The sequence below is a fragment of the Chenopodium quinoa genome, unplaced genomic scaffold (assembly GCF_001683475.1).
Source record: "Chenopodium quinoa cultivar QQ74 unplaced genomic scaffold, ASM168347v1, whole genome shotgun sequence".
Taxonomy (NCBI): domain Eukaryota; kingdom Viridiplantae; phylum Streptophyta; class Magnoliopsida; order Caryophyllales; family Amaranthaceae; genus Chenopodium; species Chenopodium quinoa.
In genome coordinates this window covers 824469-841082 of record NW_018742966.1, presented here as the reverse complement: position 1 = coordinate 841082, position 16614 = coordinate 824469, and the positions used below count along the sequence as shown (strand labels likewise).

The 16614-nt window shown below is 34.6% G+C and overlaps 2 protein-coding genes across 2 annotated transcripts; one reads left to right on the top strand and one right to left on the bottom strand.

Moving 5' to 3' along the window:
* Positions 1-414: 414 nt before the first annotated feature.
* Positions 415-3253, bottom strand: LOC110728982 (BI1-like protein). The gene is made up of 4 exons (XM_021908671.1): positions 2709-3253; positions 2039-2152; positions 1068-1225; positions 415-974 (listed from the first exon to the last, which is right to left on the bottom strand). The coding sequence occupies exons 1-4, from the start codon at positions 2950-2952 to the stop codon at positions 768-770; spliced, it is 723 nt and encodes a 240-aa protein (XP_021764363.1). The 5' UTR covers positions 2953-3253; the 3' UTR covers positions 415-767.
* Positions 3254-13923: 10670 nt separating this feature from the next.
* Positions 13924-15599, top strand: LOC110728901 (hevamine-A-like). Its single transcript, XM_021908567.1, has 2 exons — positions 13924-14456; positions 14807-15599. The coding sequence occupies exons 1-2, from the start codon at positions 13999-14001 to the stop codon at positions 15231-15233; spliced, it is 885 nt and encodes a 294-aa protein (XP_021764259.1). The 5' UTR covers positions 13924-13998; the 3' UTR covers positions 15234-15599.
* Positions 15600-16614: the final 1015 nt, after the last annotated feature.

Genomic DNA, 16614 nt, shown 5'->3' with positions numbered 1-16614 from the left:
TAGTAATCCTCATCCTTAATAACACGATAATCTAACACTATGGAGTATATATAGAAGCTACTCCGTCCCCAAATGTTCTTCCCATTTAGACTGTGCACGTTTATTAAAGAAACACTTTAATTATAAACATTTGTTTATTAGTGAAAAATATAATAATTGAATATTAATAATCTATTAGAGCAATATAGAAGAATCTTACTTTACGAAGGCAAGAAACATTACGCCTAGTTCAAGGCAAGTAATCAACAAGTATAAGGTTTTTCTAACTAGCCTAGAACTAGGCATAATGTTCCTGCAGCTAGTTGTTCCTCTCTTATATTTCACAATCTGCAAGCATATCATACAATAATTGGGAATTCTTCATCAGAAATCTTAGTCAGCTGGAAGGAAATTTCTGCAGTCGATTAGTTTGAGTAAAAGCATAAAAAACACACAATACTAGGCTGCTAGCAATTGTCCAACAGCGTTTCCCTTTCAGTGACACCATCTACCAAATCTGGCATTACCAACATCGACAAAATACATCCTTTATTAACGCCCTTTCCTTAGTAAAGGCCTAAAAATAACACAATGCATCAAAAAGACAAGATGAACTTGCTTCACAATTGAATGCATTTTATACAACATAAAATGACAACAGTATAAATTGGAAAAGAAATTCGTGTACAATTTTTCTCCTGCTAGAATAACAAAATAGCTATGTACTTACAAAGTGGTTAACATTTTTTTTTAATAGGCACAATGGCAAAAGTTTAAAGTTCTCTCGCCTAACTGTCAGCAGCTCTGAAAACTGTCAGCAGAGAAAGGAAGAGGTTGATAATGTCGAGATACAATGCCACAGCAGCCCATATATACTCATCATAGGTGTATCGCTTGATGAGGTTGTCTGTGTCATAAACAATGTAGCCACAGAAGATGATGGATGCCACACAACCATAGATCATCACACCAATCTTGCCCAATGGAAAGAATATCTGTAATTATAGAATATAGCATTTTCAGAATGTTGAACAAACAAACATTGGATCACATGCAATAAGCTATTTAGAAGGTAAAGAGCATTCTACCTGAATCAAAGAGAATATGATCAGCACAATCAAAGCCCCGAACAAGAAGGGACCAAGGAAATTGAAGTCATGGCCTCTCTTTGCTGCCCAGAATGTGTACGCAGTGAGACTTAGAACCACTGCAGTCGTCAAAATCACAGACTCCAAAATAACTTTCCCTGTCCATTTTAGAAGTTTTAGTGAGCTTCAGCATGCCAAGTTAGGCTAGTTTCTTGCATCACAATATCACATGCAATGACTTATTCAGAAAGTAAGTTTGCCACAACCAGAACAAATTGCCAAACAGAATTTAGATAAAAAAGACAATAACTTGGACGAACCAGCAACAAACATAAGTCTGGTAAAAGGTTGGCAGCTAACACATTCAATCACGGTCTCTAGCATTAAACTCTGTCCCATGGAAACCTCCTATATTTTTTATGTCATCACTTGTTTCAATGCACACTTTATAAGACCAGAACGACCATAGATGGTATTATCTTTAACCAAACAAGCTCGCAAATAATAACCAACAACAAACCACACATACTGTACTTTATAAGCGTAAGCATTGCTAGGAATCCAGGATACCATGCCAAAACATCGGTTTACATGTTATAGCACCAGCAAGTTAAGTTTGAACAGTTAGCTACCGAGATATGAATTCATTCACTTGGACAATAATAAGTAGCAATGTGACTATGTGAGGGTATATATGCTGTCTACATGTTCATCTAATTGAAAATTTCATTTTTACTGTCCCAAAATCCCAGTATCAGATTCTCAAAACTGTGCAATGGAGTACATTGAACCATTAAGACAGCAAAGAATAATTAATAATGGTTGCTTGCAAGAAAGTCATCCATGATTACCACAAATTTAACCTATTACAGATACTCAAACAAAGGCAAGGATTTGATCAGAAAACCCACAATCACATCAAGGAAAACTATTATAAATGAAACGATACGAAATGGGTGAGGAAAACTTACCACTAGTGAATGCACATGTCAGCCCAATGGAAAAGGCAAGCGAGATAGTAAAGATCCCAAGCAGCAAATAATTCACCGGGTGACTTTGATGATAGTAGTACAATGGACATAGCACTGCAACACAATAATCAAACCAATTAGCCACACCATGAAAGTCTTAACATTCTAAACAGTTCTTCAACAAAAAAAGTCACAATAAATTGAGTAATTAATTTGATAAAATCATCATAATAATCACATTCCCAACCAAACCATCAACTAAAATTCACACTATATCAATTAAAACAAGCAATCATATAGCAAAATCATCAAAATAAGCGCATTTCCAACTTAGAGTAACATAAGATACATAATTATCATACAATTCCCCACCCAATTCATCTGCAACAAAGTTACTAAAAATGCTAATCAACCCACGAATCATTATCCAACAATTAGTCTAGCATTCCAACGAAATATAAGAAATGATGCCAATTCCTTTAATAACTCAACCAAAGCCAAATCAAAAATTAACAGCAATTAACCCAATTCAATCCCCCAACAAAAAAATCAAAAGAACCCCAGAAAAATTAAACAAATACCCAGTTCAATTCACCAACAATACAACCAAATTACAATAAAAATCACAAACATCGCAGAAAACCAATAAAAGGGATTGAACAAAAATTACCAATAAAAGGGGTAATGATGAGAATGATATAACAAGCAAGACCACCACTACTAGAAGTAAAGAAATGAGCAATTGGTTTATACGAAACAACAATAGCACCAACAACAATGGTAGCAAGCAATTGTACTGCGATAATTGAGTAAACTTTTCGAATAAAACTCCATCGAAGTCTTGGGTCTTCAAGCATCACAGGATAAAGTTGTGTTGATCCTCCTTCAAGATCATTTTTCCCAGATTGCCACATGATTTCTAAGTTTCTTGCTTGTTTTTAATGAGAGAGAAAATCAGGGGGTTTAATCGGGTTTTCCTGGGTAATTGGGTTTGTGTTTTCCTGTAAAAAGAGAGAGAATTTGGTGGGTTTTAAGGAGAGAGAAAGCGAAACGAAAGTTCTTGTGATTTGTGAAGGCGGTGTTAGGGGAGGATCATGAGGTGGAAGAATCTGGAAATGTGCGTTTAAAAATGAAATTAAAAATTGAAGTCAAGATAAAATGAAATTCTAGGATTTTCTTTCAAAGGTTGGAACTTTCAAGATGGCTAAAAGCTACGAGTAATCCATTATCCATATACAACTATATAAGTATCATTATTGCAATATTGCAAATTGCAAAATTGGATTGTTGCAAGTATACGACATGCGGACATGGTACATCATTGATTATGACTTTTGAGAGTGGGCATGTATTTTCTTTTTTAAGGTAAGGAAAATACGCGTATTCTATACTAGGAGATCTTTTCATACAAGGGACACATGTAAATGTAATAAATATAACGAAGTGAGAAATTAGCGGGCTAGATACTTTAAAAGTAGGGAGAAATTTAGGTGAATCTCCACCTTTAAAATGTTAAGATGTAAACTTGACCACTAAAACAAGTTATACTTGATCATATTTATTTTTGAAAGTGAGGGATAGCTGAAGTGGTAAGAGTTTCCCTCCCGATTTGAGGAGATTTTGGAATCGATTCTCACCCCGCCCTTGTGGCTATTTAAACACCGAATATATATATATATATATATATATATATATATATATATATATATATATATATATATATATATATATATATATATATATATATATATATATATATATATATATATATATATATATATATATATATATATATATTAATGGAAATTAAAAGAACGAGTATTATTTAATAGACGTTACTTAGCATTGTACTCCCTTTTTTTAATGTATCATTTTATGTGGTTTTTTTTAAAAAAAAAATTTTAAATGCATCACTTATATATTTAGTAGCTTTATATTATATGTAATATGTTTATTATATCTCTCTTCTCTAAAACTACATACGAGTAAAGCTGTCAAAAGTTGATCCGACCCGAAATACCGACTCAAACCTGATTATTAACCGACCTATCTGAACCCGAAAAAATGGTGACCCAAACCCGACCTGACACCAACCCTAGACCCGAGTATGTGAGACCCGAACCCGAACATAAATTGACCTGAAAATGACCCGACCCGAATGTAACCCGTAAATTATTGCCCTGAACCGAACCCGACTTGAACCGAAATTGACCCAAACTCGTTTTACCCGTCAAAATCCGATTTTAACCCGACTTGTTACTAACCTGACCTGAATTCAACCCGACCCGAATTTAACCCAACCTGTTACAAGCCCGACCCGAAATCAACACGACTTGTTATTGACCTGATCCTAATTCAACCTGACTTGTTATTGACCGACACGGATTTTACCAGAGCTATTACTAACCCGACCAAAAAATTCAGCGCGATTGGTTACTAACCCGACTTGTTATTACCCGACCTAAATTCAACCCAAATTGTTCCTGACCTGATTTCAAATCACCTTAAATGCAATTTAGACCACCTTATTATTGTTGATAGATCAAAGCATTTTGTCTAGAGAGACCAAGTCAGTCCAGCAAAAGAAAGGAACATCATCCTCAAATTTAAGAGTTAAATATAGTAAATACGTAGTATTTGTTGTATGGTCAAAGGAGATAATTATCTTCCTAAATTATAAAATATAGTTCTCTAGTATATTGCCATATATATTATAGTCAAAGGAAAAAATTAGCTTGATAAAAATGATAAAAATTAGCTTCACTAACTTAAGCCTACCACGAACATTTATGAAAACAAATAATGATCATATATGGTTCCAAACGCCATTAAATGACCTCGAGATGCATACTCTAAAATTTCAATACTTTTCAACACTGGGCCCCGAATCCTACAAAATTTCTCAAAAAACGTGGATATTAAGCTTTCAATTTTGAAAATTTTGACTTTATTTTCGCCCGAAAATAAAAATTGCCGAATTTTAAACCATGATCCCTAATATCGTCCGGGAGACCCATTGGGTGGGTGGAACCATCCAATTTGCCTGTAAACGACCAATTTATCGGTTTACAATATGGATCGATTTCATCAACTCAACCCTACCACGAACATTTATGACAACAAATAATGATCATATATGGTTCCAAACAGCATTATATGACCCCAAGATATATCCCCTAAAATTTCAAGACTTTTTGACATTTGGCCCCGAAACCTCTAAAATTTCTTAAAAAGCGTGGATATAGTCTTCAATTTTAGAATTTTTTGACTTTTTTTCCCCCGGAAATAAAAATTGACGAAATGTTTACCATGGTCCCTAATACTCTCCGGGATTCCAATTGGGTTGGTGGAACCATCCAATTTGCCTTTAAACAGCCAATTTAATTACCGGTTTACAACTTGCACGGATTTCATTAACTCAAGCCTACTACGAACATTTATGACAACATATAATGATCATATATGGTTCAAAACGGCACTATATGACCCCGAGATGTATCCCCTAAAATATTAATACTTTTCTACACTGGGACTCGAAACCTCAAAAAGTTCTCAAAAAGCGTGGATATTAGCCTTTAATTTTGAACTTTTTTTATTTTTTTTCGCCCGAAATAAAAATTTCCGAAAAGTTTCCCATGGCTCCTAATACCCTCCGGGAGTCCAATTAGGTGGATGGAACTATCCAATTTGCTTTTAAACGATCAATTTATCGGTTTACAACTTGCACCGATTTCATTCATTCAAGCATACCACGAACATTTATGACAACAAATGATGATCATAAATGGTTCCAAATGACATTATATGACCTCGAGATGTATCCCATAGAATTTCAAAATTTTTTGGCACCGGGCCCCGAAACTTCCAAAATTTGTCAAAAAAGTGTAGATATTAACCTTCATTTTTGGAATTTTTTGACTTTTTTTTCGCCCGGAAATAAAAAAATTTCCGAAATGTTTACCATGGTCCTTAATACCCTCCGGAAGTCCAATTGGGTGTGTAGAACTATTCAATTTGCTTTTAAACGACCATTTTACCGGTTTACAACTTGAATCAATTTACCGGTTTACATACATCGCCCAATTTAATTAACTTGCAACGTACCCGACTTGAACCGAAATTGACTCAAACCCATTTTAACCCGTCAAAACCCGAATTTAACCCGACTTGTTACTAACCTGACTTGAATTCAATCCGACCCGTTCCTAACTCAACCCGAATTTAACCCAACCTGTTACAAACCCGACCCGAAATCAACCCGACTTGTTACTGGACTGACCCAAATTAATCCGACTTGTTATTGACCCGACCCTAATTTTACCATACCTATTACTTACCCAACCTAAAAATTCAACCCGATCTATTACTAAGCTGACTCGAAATTAACACGACTTGTTATTGACCCGACCTAAATTCAACCCAATTTGTTCCTAACCCGATTTCACATCACCTTAAATACAAATTAAACCATATTATTATATATTGTTGATCAAAGCATTTTGTCTAGCTTGGGAGACCAAGTCGGTCTAGGCCAGCAAAAGAAAGGAGCATCATCCTCAAATTTAAGAGTTAAATATAGTATATATTTGTTGTATGGTCAAAGGAGATAATTATCTTCCTAAATTATATACTATAGTTCCCTAATATATTGCCATATATATTATAGTCAAAGGAAATAATTAGCTTGATAAAAATGATAATTATCTATTTATAGTTAGTTGAACCCGAATATGATGACCTGACTTGGAAATGACCCGAACTGATTATAACCTGCAAATTATTGACTTGAACATAACCCGACTTGAATCCGAGAATGACCCGACTTGGAAATGACCCATTCTGATTATAACCCGCAAATTATTGACTTGAACCGAACCGGACTTGAACCTGAGAATGGCCCGACTTGAAAATGACCCGACCTGATTATAATTCGCAAATTATCGACTTGAACCGAACCCGACTCAAACCCGAGAATGACCCGACCTGATTCTAACCCGCAAATTATTAACTTGAACCGAACCCGACTCGAAACCGAGAATTACCGTAACCCGTTTTAACCCGTGAAAACCCGAATTAAACCGACCTATTGTTCACCCGATCGAATGTAAACCGACCTGTTATTAACCCGACCTAAACCCGACCCAAACCCGATAAGAAGTATGACTCGACGTGACCCGACTCAAGCATGACCCAACCCAAACCCGACCTGTGTAGATTATGGAATTAATCTGAATTGACCCGACCCGAGTTGACCCGCCCACTCTTACCCGACCCGTTTACCCGAATTAACAACTCTACATACAAGTACAAAATATTTTATCATTTCTCTATTTTTCATGTTTCCTACTTTAATGATTAAAAGACTCACAATTTCACATACTATCTCTTTTATGATCCGCAATGTATTATTATCAAAATTAATTAATCATCACTTATATATCCCACTTACACAATATAAAATTATAGGCTTAGAGCATATAAACACTCCTAAAACTCCATATTAATGCAAGTGATGCATTTAAAAAATGAGGAGGGATTGTTTAATGATATCCAAACGTTACCGGTCTTACGACCACCATTATCATTAACCGCTACCTAAATAAATACCTGACTGAACATTTTTTTGTTTAATACACCATCCGTTTTAGAATGATGTTCCTATTGATCTACTCATCAAGACGAATCAAACTAGATCCAACATGACTATATTTGTTCTTATAGATTAAGAGAAATTTAGAACATTTTTTTTTAAAAGGTCAAAGATTCCAAACAAAAATATCATTGTATAGCGGAGGGAGTAATGCATGTATACATACTAGAAATTTCTTGCTTTATCTAAGATTCTAAGAATAGGGGGAAACACAGTTGTAGAATGTCTTAGAATTGGAAGATGACAGTCCTAACAATAAGATTAGCTGAGTAAAGGAAGAAGGAGAACATGGAAACCAAATGAGGTTGAGATTTTGATCTTTGTTTAATGTAAGTGTTTCTTGGTTTTGACACCGCTTGAAAATATGCATTTCACAATTTCATTGAAAATATTTTACATCAAATCAATAGGGTGTACACCTTTTGATCTTTAAGTTCCTTACACCTTAAGTTCTTTAATATTGTCAGTTATAAAGAAAACTTGCACGTCAAAGTGGAATCATAATGCAACTGAACCCTGTGGGCTTAAGTACTCCGTATGTGAATCTTTTCAATGCAAATTCATGCAGGGTATTCAATATAAAATTAATTACCCTTTCAAAATAACACTCCTACGAGGCTACGACTAGTTTATTACAAGTGCAAGATTACAACTTTACATTATCAAGTCTATGCCCCTACACATTGAATTTAATCTTTTCAACTTACTTTGGTGGGAGCCTGGGAGTAGGGGTGAGCAAGACCGGGTACCCGGTCATATTTGTAATACCCGGATCCGGAACCGGTTATAACCGGGTCCCAAGAATTGGAACTGGTCCCGGAACCGGTTAATACCGGATCCAAATTTTTTGGAACTGGTCCCGGACCCGGTAGGAACCGGTTCCAAAACCGGGTACCCGGTATTATTCAACGTAGTAAAATACTGTTTTTTTCTTTATAATTGTTATATAATATATTATTATATATAATGGAATTTTGCAGGCTAGTTATATTAACATAATAATATACCTAAATTAGTTTTGGAGGCTAGCAAAATACAAATATTTCAAAATACAAATATTACAAACTAATAAGCCAAAAAGTACCAATTCAACAACCTAAAATATACATACAACAAACTTCAACAATGCTGCAAAGTCCAAACATCCAAACATAACCAAAACAACTACTTAAATAAAAGTTCAGAAAAAAAAAAGGGAAGAAAAGGAAGGGCAGCAACAGGCAGCAGCTGAGCACACCATCAGCAGGCAGCAGCTGAGCACACCATCAGCCAGCAACAAGACCAGCAGCAAGTCAGCAACCATCTAAGCAACGGAGAAAGACAGCATACAGCAGACAACAAAGCAAAGAGGCAGCAGCCAACAAGGAAGCACAAATTCCCTATAAACAAAAGCCAAAATGTCCTTAGAATATTTGTCATTTGATATCTTTTCATACAATATAATTAAGAATACAATTATACAAACCTTTGTCACATCAATTATTTCCAACAAATTCATTAACTTGTGTGATGCCAGTGTCACTACCATCCAATTCTAAAAAAAAACAGTAAACAATATAAGTAATAAACTTAGAGAAATAAAATAGATAAATATACAAAATAATAGAAGTATTAGTGTATTACCTTCTTCATATTTTTGAACATCCTCAAGGAAGCGCTCAATATCAATGCATACATTTGACGCCCTTAACCAATCTTGAGTACAAACTAAAGCTTCCACCATATTTGGCCCCAAACTACTACGAAATTGATCAAGTATGCGACCCGATGTACTAAATGCGGATTCACTAGAAACCGTAGAAATTGGTATAGCCAAAATGTCCTTAGCCAATGTTGACAATACTTTGTATTTGTCACTTTTTTCTTTCCACCAACCCAAAATATCAAACATTTCCCCTTCAACCCTTCTCTCCCGAGCTTCTTCAAGATAATAATCCAATTCACTTTTTTCAACAATAAAATCACTTTCTTCCTCATCAAAATCATCATAAAACTTTTTCATTTGCTCACTATTTGAAGAGCTCAAGTTTTCAGAACCATTATCCACATTGGCAACATTAATATTACGATTATTCTTGGAAGAGGAAGAAGCAATAATAGCATCATAATGGTTAAATAACTTCTGAACATTGTCATACAAATTGTCACAAATAACATCGACTTTGGCAAAGTCGTTAGGATAAAGTTTTTTAAAAGAATACTTCAAAAACCTAAGCTTATATCGAGGATCTAAAACAACCGCAACTAACATCATGATATTAGTTTTACCGAGATCCCCATAATACTTATCAAACTTTTCCCTCATTTGTCTACCCATAATACGAATATCCATATTTGTAGAGTTTTCCCATTCTATCAAACAACTTAACACCTCCAAAACCTCGTGAAAATACAAGTTTGTAGTAACATATAAACTACCCGACATTTTCTTTGTAGACTCATAAAATAATTTCAAACACAAAGACAACACTTTAGCATTTACCCAATCTTCTTGTGTAGGTACTCCATCCTTGAGTTCCCTACTAAAATCAGGATCATCTTCCGCAAACCTATTAAAAGCTTTTTCAAATTTCAATGCGGTTTCAAGCATGAGAAAGGTAGAATTCCATCTAGTTGCCACATCAAGACAAACTGAACCTTTACAAGAAACTTTAACCAACATAGAAGAGTGTGCAAACAATTTAGCTCTAGAAGGTGAACTCCTCACATATCTAACAGCAGCACGAATTCGAGCAATCGAAGACTTCACACTAGATAAACCATCTTTCACAATCAAATTTAGAACATGACAAGCACATCTCATATGAAAAAATGAACCCTCCAAAACAAGTTTATCATGAAAATGTGTTTTCAAATATCCAACCGCCACATCATTTGAACTAGCATTATCAACAGTTAAAGAAAACAATCGATCCTCAATCTCCCATTTAAGAATACATGCCTCCACAACTTTTCCAATTTCCTTACCTTTATGACTATCCATTAATTGAAAATTTAAAATTCTTTTATGCAACTTCCAATTATCATCAATAAAATGAGCAGTCAAACAAAGATAATTAAAATTTTGAATGGAGGTCCAACAATCAGTTGTTAGTGACACTCTCGATTTCAAACACCCAATTAATTTCTTTAATTTTCCACTTTCACAAACAAATATATTCTTCACATCTCTTGCAACTGTAAAACGTGAAGGTATATGAAATTGAGGTACAGCAACACTACAAAAATACCTAAAACCTTCACGCTCAACAATAGAAAATGGTTGTTCATCAACAATAACCATTCTTGCCAAACCAAGTCTACAAGCAGTTTCATCAAATTTCCAATTAGAGACTATAGTAGCATCAGATTCAGGAGACTTGTAAACAGAAATGAGTTTTTGCTTTTTGTCTACATTTGGAGGGTATTTTGAACATGCACCAAGGTGTTTCTTTAATGAAGAAGTTCCATTATTAGTATTACCTGTTAGCATTTTCTCACAATATTTGCATTTGACTTGAACAATTTTTTTGGTTACTGGATCTCTAAAATCCCAAAAATGGTTCCAGTATTCAGACTTCCTCTTGTCACCAACCTTGGTTGATTTGGTTGTTGCATTCTCGTTTCCAACCTCACTTTCATCATCCATAGGGACTGACGAATTGTCGGTATTGCTCATAGTTCTGAAATAGGAACAAATTAAACTTTAATAAGACATAAACATTACACAAAGTGAGAGTGATTATATGCATTACACAAATACATACAACAGTCAGAACTGATATTGTCTCACTCACATAAACACAAAGAAAGAAAGGAGAGACAATATGCACAGATCCTAGTACATCATCTTCATGAAGAATACAAAAAGGAATTGGAACTTAATAAAGAAAAAATGGTAATTAATCTTATGAAAAGAAGGTTCCTTTAGTTGTTGAAACACTTTCTCCTCTATAAAAACCTTTTAAACAAGCAGAATTCTACATAGAAATCCAACTGTAGTTCCTGCACATGCATCACCATCTACATCTTTCTCCACAACTACAAATTTCAGAAAAGACCAGCTCAATAAAACAAGAAATAGATCTGAAAATCTGAAAAAACAAGGTAAACCAATATCATGATAACTAGATTAAAAAAAAAAAAAAAAAAACACTATTGCAAAGATGCAAGGTGAATGTGATCAGAAGATGGGATTGTAGTGTAGTGTAGTATGATTTTTTTATTTAATCATTCAGTCAGGAAAAAAATTCAACAAAAAATTTTTGAACTTTGGGAAATATCTCCTCTAAAGCAATTTTTCCACTAATCCATCGCAAGTGGTAAAAGCCAAAAGATAGAACATTGAGTTATTGACTCTGTTTCTTCCAATGTTTTTAACTCTATCAGGGAGAATGCAAGCAGCAAACATAACATCATTAAAACGAAACCCCAGTGTACCCACCTCATGTACTGAGATCAACACCACAATGTTAACAGCCAAACAACAACTTCTATAAAAGCAATGACTGAACTAAACATGTACAGCAACTAAAAATGGTACCCACCAATTAATACTCAATAAGAATCTATTCAAACACCCAGAAATTGCAGAAAAAGACTATAAGTGCAGTCAATTTGTACCAATTCATTGATTTCAGCATATTAAACACTCGTAACACCCTCAGAAATTGAAGAAAATAAAAATTAAAATTAACATAAACACTCTAACTATCTCCAAAGAAAATGCAAGCAGCAATAAACAGTACCAGAGATCTACATATGCAAGATGAAACAAAAAGCAAACAAAGTGAGAAAAATACTTACGAAAGAGACAGTCGTTCGGTGGCTTGATGAGAACGAAAGAGAGGATGAGATTTTGAGTACCAAGAGAAAAATACTTACGAAAGAAGACCGAGAATCAGTGAATTGATGAGAACGAAAGAAGACAAGATGAGATTTTCAGAGGAGAACAGAGAAGATTGAGAATGAACAGAGAAGATTGAGAATGAACAGAGAAGAACAAAACCCTAGCAAAAATGAATTCAATGAAATGAGGAGGCTTAGTGGCTGACAGAAACCCTAGCAGAAATGAATTGGATGAAATGGGCCTAATGTTGTATTGGACTGTGGATTGTTGGGTTTTTTAAAAAAAAAATAATTTTTTATAACTAAATCAGTACCGGTTCCGGGTACCCGGATTGTCTGGATCCGGGACCGGGTACCCGGAACTGGAATTGGTTTAAACCGGGTACCCAGTGGGTACCGGGTCCGAAATTTTAGGACCCGGTCCCGGAACCGGTTACAACCGGGTCCGACATTTTGGACCCGGTCCCGGAACCGGTGGGACCAGTTCCGGGTCCGGACCCGGTGGGACCAGTTCCGGGTCCGGACCCGGCGGATCCTAACCGGTTCCGGGTCCGGTACCGGGTACCCTGGGTCTTTGCTCACCCCTACCTGGGAGTATGTATTAATTAAGCTAGTAAGGGTTTGTTCTCATACGTTTATTTTCAGTTCAGTCTAGTTCATCTCTAATAAATTCAGTTCAATTCAGTTCATCTCCTAATTTCCTTCTCTTATGAAATATTCATTTCAGTTCAGTTCAGCTAAGTTCGGTCAGTGAGAGCATGCCTAAGTCATTAGGTATAGCCAACAAAACCCTGCTCTTTTACACGTGGTATAACTCGACACGATCTAATGTCATCTTTACTACTGTATTAAAACCTAATTATGCAAGGTAAAAAACTCTTGTTATAACTGGCCCAACACGTACAACACAATCATCTCCTTTTTAAACACAGTAAACATAAAGATCAAATAAAGTAGATTACTAAAGCTAAATATATACTGTATATTTGATATTTAAATAAGCTGTAATAGCTACTAGCTAGCTTAGTATTATCAAAAAATTATTCCTCAATTTATAGCCTAGCTAATCAATGGCTACTAGCCAATAGCCGATTAGCCGTTGATTATTGAATTCAAATTTCGGAAAGACATGAATAGTTTAACAATCACAACCAGTTTAATTTGCTGTATTTTGAAAATGCATGGTATTGAAATATCCGCTAAATTCCGTTGAACTTGAGCAATAGATTTCATAAACTGGCCTTTCTCAATCTATGTACATACACAAGTACTATAATTTACAGCATGAAGCCGTGTGTTTTATTATTACAAGCTATAATTGCACGTCGTTTAATATAATGTGTCTTGCTTAGAGTACGTACAAAGCCATGAATCGATCATAATTCTTGAACTCTATAAATATGATCGCTTATTGAGCTTAAAATGTACCAAGACACAAAAATATACACATATATCTCTTATTAAAAAAAATCACATACACAAAATGACTACAAAAGTCCTGTTTGTTTCTTTCCTTGTCCTAGTCCTAGCGATTGATGCCGCCTATGGGGGTAGCATTCCGATCTATTGGGGCCAAGGTCGTGAGAGTACTCTCAGCCAAGCATGCTCGTCCAAGTTATATTCACATGTTAACATAGCCTTTCTTAGTAAGTTTGGCAAAGGAAGAACTCCTATGCTAGATCTAGCTACACATTGCAATCCATCAACAGGTGGTTGCAGATTCCTAAGTAATGAAATCAAGTATTGTCAATCGATTGGGGTAAAGGTCTTACTCTCAATAGGTGGTAATGGTGCGGATTACACCTTGAACTCTCCAAATGAAGCTAAAGACCTAGCAAATTATTTGTGGAACAATTTCTTGGGAGGCTACTCTCGTACACGACCATTTGATAATGTTGTGCTTGATGGGATCGACTTTTATATTCAAAGCGGATCAACAAAGTAAGAATCACAGTAACAAATTATAATTTTTTTTTTTCTAAATTGAATCAATTACGACTTATTAAAAGTGTTTCTTGTTTTTTTTTTTTTTTTTTTTTATATATATATATTTTTTATTACAACTAAATAATTTATACAATCTATTACATACACCTCAAATAGAAAGTGAGGGATATGATAGCTAGCTCAAATGATTAGAGTTTCCCTCCTGATTTCAGGAAATCTAGAATCGATTCTCATCACCTATCCTTTGTGGCTCTCTAAACACCCGAAAAAAAAAAAAACATACATCAAATAATACATATTACCTTTACTCCTTTATATCTAAAATATAGTTTGTATTGATGCAGATATTATGACATATTGGCGCGTTACTTGGCTGCCTACAACACAAAATCTCCAAGAAAGGTGTACCTAAGTGCAGCTCCTCAATGCCTCATCCCAGATAAGCATCTAGATGCTGCCTTAAACACGGGCCTTTTCGACTACATTTGGGTCCGATTCTTTAACAATCCTTCATGTGAGTACACTGCTGGGAATAAGAAAAACTTCTTTAAGACATGGAATTATTGGACATCAATCAAAACAAGAAATGTGTTCTTAGGGTTGCCTGCATCCACTAAAGCCGCCGACACCGGGTTTATTCCGGTAGATGTACTAAAGTCACAAGTGCTTCCTGTTATTAAGAAATCTCCCAAGTATGGAGGTGTGATGCTTTGGTCAAGGTATTGGGATCAAATTGAAAAATACAGTCCTTCCATTAAATACTACGTTTGATGAATTTGTGAATGCTCACAAATTTATCAAGAAACGTTACGTTACTCATGAATAAGCTAAAAGGATGTGTGTACGTAATTTAATTACGTGCATGTTTATTTAATGTTGTTGTTTTCATTTTATGTATGCATGTAATTAATTTAACAGAAATAAAGAATTAAAGAGGGTGTAATTATAAAATGGGAGGAGAGAATAGAAACACTTCTCAATTTCTCTTCTCTTGGTATTAGTTTATGTCAACATAGGCTTGGTAAAATAGCCTATATAAAATTATGTATGTATTTCAAGTAAGATTAATAAAACTCAATACAAGTATTTCTCTTTTATATGGAGTACACTTCATGATATATTGTATTAGAGTATCTCTCAAAAAAAAAAAAAAAAAAAGTGTATTAGAGTATACATTACTGTGTAACTTTCCGTGTGTATATCATAACACTTAATTATATTAGCAAATATATATTAATGCACTTCATACTTCATATTAAACTTGCATAGACAATAAATAGTTGTGATTTGTTTAACTAGATGCGGTGGTAGTGATACTTTATTTAGTTGTGAAATTGACTTGTGATAGTATACATGTGTATGAGTATGCTTTGTCAATTAACTCTAATTTAATAAGTAATTGACTAACATTGTATACCATTAGTCAAATAGTTTGAGCCGTTGAGGGCCTTGAGGCCCCCCTATAAGTTTAAGATGAACAAAATTTCTCCAACGGCACAAAACCACCGTTTGACAAAAAGCCTCTAACGGCTGTATTAATGGTTGGACTTTTTGTTCATGCACTTAATGATTTTGTTGGGTTGTGTGCGTTCTGCTGACCAGTCTATGGGCCCAGTGACTTAGACCCTTTAAGAGACAAGCCCGGTTTAAATAAAGCAAATGAAAAATAAACCTCCACTACCAAATCGCAAAGAGTACACCAAATATATATATATATATATAAAAGAAAAAAAAAAAAAAAACTTGGTTTCAAACTCTCAATTCATGCACTTGTACTAAGAGTACATTAGTGACTATGCTTAGTGACATTATATTTATTCATGGTCCATGGTTGAAATAGAGTAGCAAAAGAAGAGTTTGGATAAATTTGCTCATTTTCTACAAAGGAGCAAAACATGTGCTCATCTTTAATGAATTAGCAATAAATGATGTCTTATTTTACAAATCAAGCATACTTACCAATGAAATAGGAGAGCAAAAAATTGAGAAACTTATACCTCAAATTGCTCGTTTAGCTATTTTATCTCACAATATTGAAGATTATTTAACAACGAAAAAGAAGAAAAAACTTAAAAGAGAAAAAGGTGCATAAAAATAACAACATTTTAACCCTAAAATGAAAACTATCATTATGCAAAAATAGTAAATGGAT